Source organism: Plectropomus leopardus, chromosome 2 (genome assembly GCF_026936395.1).
Source record: "Plectropomus leopardus strain MGB_pleo_1.0 chromosome 2, ASM2693639v1, whole genome shotgun sequence".
NCBI lineage: Eukaryota > Metazoa > Chordata > Actinopteri > Perciformes > Serranidae > Plectropomus > Plectropomus leopardus.
This window is the reverse complement of record NC_142177.1, coordinates 11,611,033-11,622,500: the sequence shown is the minus strand read 5'-3', so window position 1 is coordinate 11,622,500 and position 11,468 is coordinate 11,611,033. Positions and strand designations below refer to the sequence as shown.

Here is an 11,468-nt window from a genome sequence, read left to right as displayed (position 1 = left end):
CTGTGTGTGTGTGTGTGTGTGTGTGTGTGTGTTTGCATATCTGCGTGTGTGTCTGTGTGTGTGTTGGAGGGGGGTTATCCTCTTGAGAACAGCCTGTACATGTGTCCGTCTGCAGTTTGTCTTTGTTTCATGGTGCGTCAAATGTTCAAAGAGGCTTTTCAGCGAAGAATGACTTCACAGTGCAGCAGTTGTTTCGGTCTCTCATCCGTCTGACCCTACAGTGAGCACACTACACACCACTGCCCATCCTCACGGCACACATATACTGGGTAATGTGTCAGTCCTGCTCTTTTTGTGTTTTACATTTCCACTTTCAATCTGATCAAAACCATAGCTTCAATTTTGCATAATTCACTCTGCTTTTGTGCGATGACGTGTCTTTTTGTCCTTAATTTATTTTAAATGCATTCCTTCTTGTTGCTCCTTCTTTTCCATCTGTCTCTCCTCTCTTTTATCGCTCCTTAGGCCGAGTTAATCTCTCTTTTCCGCGTCACTAGTCCTGATCGCCTCCTCATCACACAGACAAATGCATATTCAAGCACACACACACACACACATACACAGCGCACACATACACACATGGCTGGAGAGTGGTGAGTTGAGGGAATAATTAAGTGATAATTAAGGACTTTTTAATGATTTGATTCAGTGGCTCTGTGCATTAAGAGTATGTGTAAGTGAGGCACTCACCTCTCCAGCCTATTACCATGACCTTGACTTTAGTGAACACAGTAAGAAAGAAAGGCAGAGCAGCTGTAGCATAAGTAAAGGTTAGAGGAAACTTAAAGGTTAAAACACACACACACACACATGCAAATGCACAAATGAATGCAGGGACAAACACACACAGCAGTGGGCAGTAAACCTTACTTACACACTCTTACACAACGCTGTATTGCCATGGGGATATGAAATTTAATGCTTCAGTGAGTGATATGTTGGTTGATTGTTCTGTGTGTGTATGCGTGTGCATGTGTGTGCAAAAGTGCCTGATTTGCAGATATACACTAAGAGCAAGTCCATACTGTGGTTAATTAAGTGGGAGAGCAATGTTAAACTCAGTGGTTTTAATAGTGGGAGTGTAATGTGTATGTGTATGTGTGTGTGTGTGTGTGTGTGTGTGTGCGCATACCCCCCCCATCTCCTTTTTCCTCGTTAGAGAAAAAAAAGAGCTGGTGAAGAGGTTCTTAGCCATCTGCATGTCTGCTTCCAGAAAGCCAGCACATTTCACATTTCCATTATGATACATGTTGTCAGATCTTCCCACTGCAATTTATACTCGCCTAAAGCTACCACTCCTTATTAAATCTACTGTCTGCTCTGGCCTTGCCTCCGTGTGTATGGATGTATGTATTTTCTCGCCGTAATTACTTCTCTGTCCCCACTCTGTTAATAGTCCTCTTCACAGCCTTTACAAGGTTGCGTGTGTGTTTCGCATGTGTAGGTAGGAGGTCACAGGTTGGCGCGGCTGAGTATTTGACAGATCTGTTGCAGATGAAGAGTGTTTATTGGTTTGTGTCGACATGGCAACCCCTCTCTCACCTGCCGGGCATCAACACACACACACACACACACACACACACACACACACACACACACACACACACACACACACACACACACACACACACACACACACTCCTGAATCACCATGATTCACTGGGTGATGCTGAAAAGCATATAAGTGTGTGTGTGTGTGTGTGTGTGTGTGTGTGTGTGTGTGTGTGTGTGCCTGCAGGCAGGAGCATGCATATTCTCCTAGCAACAATGCTAAAGAGGAGGTACTCGAAAATGACAATGTGTGTATAAGTGGATATGTGGATGTGTATTTATCTTCAAAGATCCCAGAACGTCGAATAAGATACAATCATGCCCAGTGTGTGTCAGCGCCTACTAAAACAGACACATCCAAACATGCCTGCGTAGGACCGGGTCCAACCAGAGTGTGTGTGAGTGTGTGTGAATGTGTGTGAGTGTTTTACCTGCTGTAGCATTAGGGCCTGCTGTTGCTGCAGCAGGGCCTGGAGCTGAGGGGGAGACAGGATCTGTTGCATCTGCTGAGGAGTGATCATCTGTGGACTCATCATAGCCATGGACACAGGCACCTGAAGACAGCAAAGCACACAGATTTTTTTGATTATTCACACAAGTAGGACAGCTCAATCAATGGGCTAAGCTTTGTGTGAAAAGGCCCAGCCGGCACGGCGAGCTTGAAGCATGACTGTGCCTGCAACTGAATGCTCGACTCAAAACAAACAATACGAATGGAGGTTGAACAGTAAAGTATGCTGGTATGGACAGGTAAAGTAAGAGAGGTGTGCTGTCTCTTATTCTCTGTTGTCAGTCAGCGCTGTGAAAAGCTGGCAACATCAGACAAAAATAGACATCACAGCTCAAACATTTTGTTGACACTTTCCTCCACAAGGCTGGCATTGTGGGGAAAAAAAAACAACAAAAAGTGGCAATTTCTGCAGGCGGATAAAAGGACAGATACGCAATCTCCCTATAAAATATAAAATCTTATCTGCTTTTATAAACACATGATTAGGACTGCCTCCGATTCTCTTTTCCACACAGTCAAGCCTGGCTAAGAAGAAAGGAACAACAAAGTGGCTATCTGATGAGATGTCTATCTCATCAGATAGAGCTGCAGGCAGGCAAAGATGGGGAGAGACAGAGAGAGAGACAGAGAGTGAGAGGAAGAATGTGGTGATTCTTGCAGATGTGTTGTGCAAGCACTCTTAATGCACATGCATTGTACATAGAGATAGGCAGAGATGCTAATCTGATGACAAACAGTGCAAAACTGGAGACAAACTAACCGCATAAATCAGAAACTGAGACACTCACACAATCATAAAGGCAGACAAAATGCAGACAATCCTGCTGACGAAGTGCTTTTGTATTTAATAACTGAATCACAGTTTGAGAAAACAATACAAGGGATAAAAAAACACAGCACACAGCAGCTCAGACACTAAGAGATGTTCAGGGAGAGAAGGGGAACTGAGATTCTGACAGCCGATATTATCTCTCTCACTTCCTGTTTAAGGCGGGAATATTGCGCCATTATGCCGCCTCACTGTTCTGTATAAAAGGTACAATCCAGAAATGGGAGGACAGAGTTGTTTAGACTTTGAGCCAGCAAGGGAGATAGTAACATCACTTAAGTTGTGTCTATGTAAAAGGAACAGCTGGCAGGATGGGATCATGGGAGTGTGTAATGTTTTAAGATTCATTTTTGAGCTCTTAGTGTGAAAGGGGAAGAGATGACGTGCAGCAAAGGGCCGTGTGCTGGAATCAAACCTGTGGCCACTGCCTTTGTACATGGGGCACCTGCTCAACCAGATGAACTACTGGGTTAATGCCACTGTCGTTGTTTATAAAGTGCTGGCAACAAGTATGTTATAAGTCACACTGAAGGATGACAATGTTGTGTTAAATGTCATACCCTTCATGCCTCTTTTGTTTTTGCAATGCCTGCATGCTGTCTAAAATCACACACTGGAGTGGCACAATGCCGATGTTGTTTGGTTCTGTGTAAAAATGCACAGGCAGTGTAAAGAAAGGGCTTTGGTGTAAACAGTAAGGGATCTCTGTGTAAAAAGGGCAACTGAGAGATCTTCAGGTAGAGAAAGGGTTGTGAGATTGAGTCCAAAGAGCTGATATTTTCTCTATGTTTACAGGCAGTCTTCCCTCTCTGCCTACACATCTATAAACTATACTGCCTTCTCAATACAAATAATCCTGTCTGTTAGGAGGAGAAGGCTGTTTTACAGAGAAATACAAGGCTGAGTTATCACCTCTGAAATTGGCCATTTATCTATATTCACTACGTGGTGAAATATCAATCTCTCTCATGGTCAAACTGTGTGTGGGCTTGTGTGTGTATGTGTGTGGGCACGCACAAGTGCGGAGCCTCTCTTCAGAGCAGTCTATCTACTCACCACCTGAGGGGATGGCAGGTAGGGAGGGTGATGGGAGAGGGAATTGTGCAGTAGAGAGCAAGAGGAGAGACGAGCTGTCACTGGTAAATTAAATCTGTAAAGAGCTGCTTTGACTTTGTAAACAAGATTGGCCATAAATGCTAACACCCTCTTTCCCACCTGGCCTCTGTCTCCCCCCTCCCTCCATCCCTCTCTGTCTCTTTTTCTCTCTGCATGTCTGTCAGCGGCCCCACACTCTGCCTTTATCAAAGCAGGCTCCCCTAACTAAACACACTCCCAGCCACATGTAACGGCGAGGGGATGGAGAATAGGGGATGTAGATGAATGAGCTGTAGCGCAAGTGTGTGTTGAGAGGAAGAAAAGACGGAGTCAGAGTGGGAGTGAGGCAGGGGAAGGGTGGTGTCGTGGCAGTTGGTAAAGGAGCAGGCAGAGAGGGGATGGGGTGCAGTAAGTAAGGTGGGGGCGGTGATGGGTGCCGCTTGGCGTCATGCCAGCTTGCCCCCGCCACCGGGCCTTGTCAGTCTAAGCTGCCAAATGAAAAGCTGTAATTAATTGCTCTTGTGCATCCCATTCTTCCTCCTTGACAACTCATACATTCTATTTTATACACACCGCCATTGACATTTCCAAGTCACGGGCGTAATAATTACTGGAGTTATAGCACCTTTCTGTGTGTTGGCTGACGCTCAGACGCTCAGAATCAAACGCGCGTCCATGTGTGGAAGCACTGATATACTCTATGTGTATGTGAGTGTAAAGGTGCATGTGTTTAAAGCTGAATGTGTGTGTGTGTGTGTGTGTGTGGCAGGCTGAATGCTGAGTAGTTAAGGTTTGACGCCATTAATTGCCCCTATAATCTAATATCACAAAGCGTGGTGATTATGGGGCATGCGTTGCCACCGCCATACGACACCGCCAGCCTGAGAGCGCCGCCACAAAACAAAAGCCTCGCCATTAGCGATTTGACGGGCCAGGACAAAAGCGCTTCACAATGCGGAATTATATTTTCATTCGGCTTTGTCTCTCCCGGTGAATGATTTCTCCCCTTTCATTGGACTGTGAATAGGGAGAGTCTGAAAAGCCGGGCGATTTGAAGTCAGCCATTTATTAAATGCATTTAATTTTTTTTTCTCCCCGCTGTCGTCCCATTTTTTTCATGTTGCATGTTAATTTAAAAGAGAGAGATGCGTGGTAGATTAGTGGGAGAGAGGTGAAGCTTTGGGAGGGGGGAGAGAGTGGAGGGGTGAGCAGAGAGTGGGGAGAAGGAAGGATCCACACAGTGGAAGAAAGGAAAGAAGGAGGCGAAGGAGGGGAGGGAGATGAGGAGGAAGAGTGAAAATAATTCTTAAAAAATAGTATGTGAAGAGTCATGCAGACAGATAAAGTGAACAGCAGGTTTGCTGAAGGAGAAAGTGCGGCCTAGAGCTTGACATGGTTGCACAGATGCAGGTGAACAAACACATCCTGTGCAGCAGATACTATATACTCAACTTAATTTGCTTGGGGGGCACTTTTGCAAAATGAAAGGAGGCCAGGGGCCAGTAACGGCAGCATGCTTTTCAGATTTAGGACGTTAGTGGGAATTTAGGATTTTTTTTATGATTTTCAGAATTTTCTAGCTAGGATGTCTGTCAGGGGGTGTGGGGAATCCTCTTCTCATAACAATATATATTTTGATGCTGATTTATGCACTCTGGCACCTTTTGTATACAAAATTACAACAAATACAATTCCCAGTGTGAATCCCTTTATTTTTATTGCAAATTAAAAAATAGTTCAGGGGCCACCCAGCAACCTATCGGGGGCTGCAGGCAGATTTGGCCTACAGACTGTAAATTGAGTATCACTACTGTACAGTAAGTGTGATAAATGTGAAAGTTGCACCACTAATAATAGACGGGTTTTAAAAGATGTCACTCCTATCATTAACATGCAAGAATCAGTCATATGTGCACACACACACATGCACACACTGCCGAGGGGCCGGTGGCTGACAGAGGTCAACCCCTGTCTTGGAAAGAGGGAGCTGAGGGGGGTGGCAGTGAGGGAAGGAGGGGTGGAGAGGAGAAACGAGAGACAGCCCCTGTCGTTTACAGAGAGTGGAGGAGTAATTAGAGGGGTTGTTTGAAGAGGGAGTTTAACTGATTAACAAAGGAAGAGAGGGAGCAAGGGAGTGCCCTAAAGATGGGAAGGAGAAGGAGGAGAAAGGCATGGAGTCCCAATGGAGCCAAGAAAGAGAAAGAAGGGGGGATGTAACTTGCATTTCAATGAGCCTCCATCCCTCTCTCCTCTCCTCCCTTGATGACTTTTCATTCTAACGAGGAGGAAAGCCCCACTTTCCATTTCAGATGAAACCTCGGGAAGAGAGGAAGGAGGGCTATCTGATATTAAACCAGCAGTCAGCCAAGGGAATAAGCTCAGCACCCTGTTTATATAGACAGGCTGCTTATATGACTGCATCGTCTCTAATTTAGGATTGAACTTTGGATTTCACACCTTCACCTTTCTTCTAGTAGAGGTCTCCGACTTCAAAAATACCCCAAACAGATCATCCTCAACCATCACTGAATGTGCACCAAAATATCACATTTAAAATAAACAAAAATTATCCAGTGTGCCCTCAACACATACATTTACCACAACAGATATTCACCTCAAATTTGTCACCAGTATGTAACTGTGTGTGTGTGTGTGTGTGTGTGTGTGTGTGTGTGTGTGACGGCAGTGAATGGTGAGAAAGGAGGCTATAATCAGAATCTAAACAGGCTCTCAGTCTAAATGATGCGGGCCCTGCCTCTGGGTCTATGGGGACACGCAGGAGAGAGGGATAATTGAAAAAATGACAGAGGAGAAAGCAGGAGGAGGAGAGAGAGGCTGACACAGACCTCCTCCCCTCTTCCTCCCCCTTCTCCCCCTCCTCCTCATCCCCCTCTCCTGGTAGGAGCAAACCCCAGCGCTGTTTATCCTTGTCACTGAGCATTACCACCTCACCCTGGAAGGAACGCCTGCCTTTCTTCTTGTTACACACACACACACACACACACACGCACACGCGTGCACACACACACCTAGATGTGCACAAAAACTGGCCTCTGTCTGTTTACACATGATTTAAAAATGCATCTTGGGTGAGCGGATCACAAGTGGACAACGTTAATAAGTGTAAATCACCACAAAGATGTGTGAACCAAAAAGGAAATCAAAATTCCAGCGTACACCAGAATACTCAACTTGACAATATGACAGCTTACATTAAAATGTACTTTTTTAAATAATGCATTGTGATGTGATCATTTAAACCGCTTGCTGAAGTGGTCTTGAATGCATTTGATAACATACTTTTTTTTTTTGTGAAAACGTTAATGCATTCTAATGGGTCCCTATTAAGGACGTAACAGGAAAATATGTCATAAATGCAGGACACAGTGGTTGTTTTGGTGACAGCCCCTAGAGCCAACGCTCTTTAACTTGACCAGATTATGACGAGTTGGATGTAATGATGTGTGACCGAAAATCGTTTCACCCTATGGAAGGAGACTTGAACGTGAGAGTGTGTATGTAATTGTAACCTTCTAGCGGAAGTGACATAGACAGTGACAAAATCTGGAGACAAGTTGTCAGCTGAGGAATATGATAAACAACGGTATCAACAGCAATGTGTCTCGGCTGTACACTTGTGTTTGTATCACTGAGACAAATATTAAAACAAAGTGAAAGCAGGGTCTTAAAAGTCTTTGGTTTACTCTATAATAACTTGCCACAATGTTTTTCTGGCATCATTCAAAAGAAAGATTCAAATGCTTCTTGGGTGTCACTTTTGTCACAAACTGGTCTTCCTCTGATTGGACAGTCAGTGACAAAAGTTTGACACATTAGCATCAGTGGCAGCAAAGGGAGAAATCTGTGCTTATTCATGCAAGTTGCAACTGCGTGACCCTCTTCTGCCACTGTAGCTGCCTGCAGGCTGGGGGGTAAATGAGAGCCTCCCGTTTAAAATACAGTCAGCACCGCCCTGTGTCTTGGTGTGTAAAGGCTTTAATGGTGTGTGGTGAACTCCCCTCCTTCTTTCTGGTTGTTTATTCACCAGCTATCATCACTATCGCTCCTTACCCTCTTTCAGTCCCTCCAGGTAAACAGCCTGTCTGTGCTCATCATGCCAAGAAATGAGAGGAGAGCATGGGGCGGGTGGGGGTGATGGGAAGGAAAGAGAGTGAAGGGGCTTGAAAGAGAAAAGCAGAGGAGTGAAGGAGAAAAGCATTTGAGTGAAAAAGAGAAATAGAAGGAGCGCCCACTGTGCTGAGAGCGTTGTTTGGAGCTCAGGGCCAGGCCTCCACTGGAAGTAAAAGGGCCCCATTGTGTGTGGTGAGTACCCCTCCTCCAGCTAATCTGCAGCGGGGCCAGGGGCCACATTACTCTGGAGGGAACTGATGAGCGAAGCCAGGTGGGGTTGGGGATGATACAGGCATCTCACTGCCTCAGACTTTCTGCTGAGTAATGTTTCTGTCTGTGTCAACGAACAATGTGTATGTGTAAGCTAGTGCCAAAAAAAATCTCAAAGTGCCAAGGGAGGTTTGAGTTTTATTGAATCTTTGTGTGTATGTTTCTGTCTATTACCAATTGCCTTCACATCACAGCTTTTTTCTGTAAGCCACAAGTGCAAGCAACTGCAGTATTTGTTGTATCAGTAACAGACTGCAGTATTTTTATTAGCTGTTTTGGTGAATTGCACATAATTCTGAATAAAGCTTTATGTGGCTGATGGCTTTGCCAAATCTGATGATTCTGAATTTTTCCTTTATCGGTTCCTCAACTTCTTAAACTAAATACACCATTTTAAAACAGATGGATTGTCTGAGAGAATCAGTTGAAACAGGGCTATTTATCTAATAACATAAAGTAGACATTTTGGCAGCGGTGTGACATACCGTAATGTCATTATTCTAGTAATGTCCAGTATTATTTTCACCTTGTGTTAAGGTATGGTTGAAATGCATGCCATTTACTTTTACTGTTGCTGGTATTCTCTGATGACCTCAACTAATTTTACCATCCCACTCTCATCCACTAAAATGATATCTGGTTTGTTGTCTACTGTCTGTCTGATTCCATGTGAACGCAGTATTATTCTTTAATTTTTTTGAGCTACTACTGCAGTTTATTACATTGTTTGCCAAGCTGCCCACAGCTGGCAAGCACCTAATTTAAGTGACAAAGTAGTTTCACATTTTTATAATAATAATATTCAAAATATGAAGTAAGATATCATATAGATAGATATATAGTACCTGGCTTTATTTAACATGCACAAGAGTAAAGGTTTGTTTTTGGCAGCTCTCTAAAACCAACCTGAATTGGAGGTAGGGTAAGAATAAAGGGGCTGAGATGAAGGTTGGAGGGTAGCTGACTGGGTGTGTGGATGTATGCATATAAAGATGGATGAACAGATGAAACGATAGAGGTGTGAGGACAGTGGAGGGACCTGAGCCCACAAAGGATCTTAACCGGACTATCACTGAGCTGGTCCTTGTTCTATGCTTCCATAGGCGCACATACTCATACACATGCATGTGGACGCGTACAGCACTCAGCTCTCCCTGACAGGGGCCAGACAAATGAAAAAAAGGAAAAAAACTTCAGAGAGGACAGTGAAAGACCAGTAAGTTCAAGTGGAAAACCCCCCCCCCCCTTCTCTCCCTCCCTTCTTCTCCCCTCGTCCGCCGCCTCCCTCCATCTAACGCCCCAGTGCTTCAGAATAAAAATGACAACACATTTCCAGAAACACACACACAGACACACACAGTCGGGGCATTTCATTGGGAAGTGTGAGAGGCCGTTATCGACCATATTTCATTACTGATTTCACTCATGTTTCAAATCACAAAATAAGAGTTTCACACTTCAGTGGCCAGACCCAAACCTCTCCTCTCCATCCTTCCCCTCTGTCTGTCCACCCCTCTGCCCAGAGCCAAACCCATTCCACTGGCTGCTCAACCTCCACCCATACACCCTTCACAAACTGTCAGGACCCCATACTAGCCCCCCAACACACACACACACACGCACGCACGCACGCAACCCCAATTCCCCCCACATCAAATAAGAGAAACTGCCAACTAAGCACTTTCATTGAGTGGACAAAAGGAGTGCTTTGGGAAAAACACTTTGAAAGGAAATAAAAGAGAAGGAGAGAAGGAACTGCTTCAGTACCGCAGACTCTGGGGGGCTAAACACTCATCTTTCCACATACTTTTGTTGATTAGTTAAAAGACTTTGAACTCTGCCTCCAGAATCCTTACGTTTAGTAGTTTTTCACAAACCTGCAGTGGCTCAAATAAAGCAGCTCAGGGAAGGCAGAAAACTATTCAGCAACATAAAAAAATTGTAAATTATGGTTGTAATATTGATTAAATGCATTTTCATTGAAATAAACAGTGCTTTAAGACTGACATGACTCAGTTTCTTCCTCCCGTCTTTCCTCCCTCTCTCCCTCCATCCCACTGTGCTGGTGCCAGCCCTCTCCAGAGAGCAGAGAGGCGAGCTAATTAACATATCTCTAATGAGTCTTTTCATTTTTTTCCTAATTAAACGAGCTCCTCAATAATACATGAAAACAGGACACCGCACTATTCAATTACATACGTATGGGCCACAGCCAAGCACGTGCGTTAATCTGTATGTGTGCAAGCCAAGTGGCAGTGTGTTAAGTGTGCCAGGCGTGCGTCTGCCAAGTGGGTGTATATGTGTCTGCTTGTGCCCACCCAGTGTATGAGCGTGTGCCAAGTGAGTCCATTGTAGGGAACGTGTGGCAGGTCGTGGAGGCATGCTACGCATCATGCTGGGTAATCCGCCAATTGGCACTCTGTCTGCCAAATGTGTGCCCACCAATTCACTCAGTCGCACGCGTGCCACATCCAATTATGGTAACTGTGGCCAATTATGTCCGATACCTACTACAAACACACCTAAAGAGTGAAATGATCCAAAGCCGCAGAGGATATGGATATCTTTTAAGTGTATTCTTTTACAAAGGAATGGCCTTTTTCACTGATACTCATACAGGAAAGACTGATTGAGTTTGCATGCTCTTTTTTCACCAGGACTTTAGCCATGGAGTCAACACTGAGGGTGACCAAATCGCTGGGGGTCCCCAAAAATATGTGTTATGTGTTATTTCAGTCAGTGGTGTCTGGTTGCCGGTTGGCACTTTTTATTTTTATTATTTCCTATCAATACACTGGGGGTGCATATTTAGCATATTTAAAATTTTTTTGGGGGGGGGGTTGTGTCCTCCCCAATATATATTTTAAGTATTGCCTTGTTTTCCACAATGCCTGCAACTAATTCACACCTGGAAGCTCTTTGGTTCAGCCACAAGTTTACATATGCATTGCTTTTGTCTTGCCTCATCCTTTGTTGTGCTGCAGTTTGCTCCATTACGTTTATTCTCTGCCAGGTTCCAACTGTCATTTATTTCTGTATTTATCTGTTTTATATTTTATGACTGTAAAGCACTTTAGTCAA

General features: G+C 44.4%; 1 protein-coding gene across 3 annotated transcripts in view; it reads right to left on the bottom strand.

Annotated features, from left to right (window-relative positions):
- foxp4 (forkhead box P4) overlaps positions 1-11,468 on the bottom strand; it is a 107,822-nt gene that overhangs the window by 35,155 nt on the left and 61,199 nt on the right. For all 3 annotated transcript variants that reach the window (XM_088085134.1, XM_088085132.1, XM_088085137.1), the window contains exon 4: positions 1,983-2,105. In XM_088085134.1, coding sequence (XP_087941260.1) covers positions 1,983-2,105 — 123 coding nt within the window. The remainder of the gene's footprint in view (positions 1-1,982; positions 2,106-11,468) is intronic.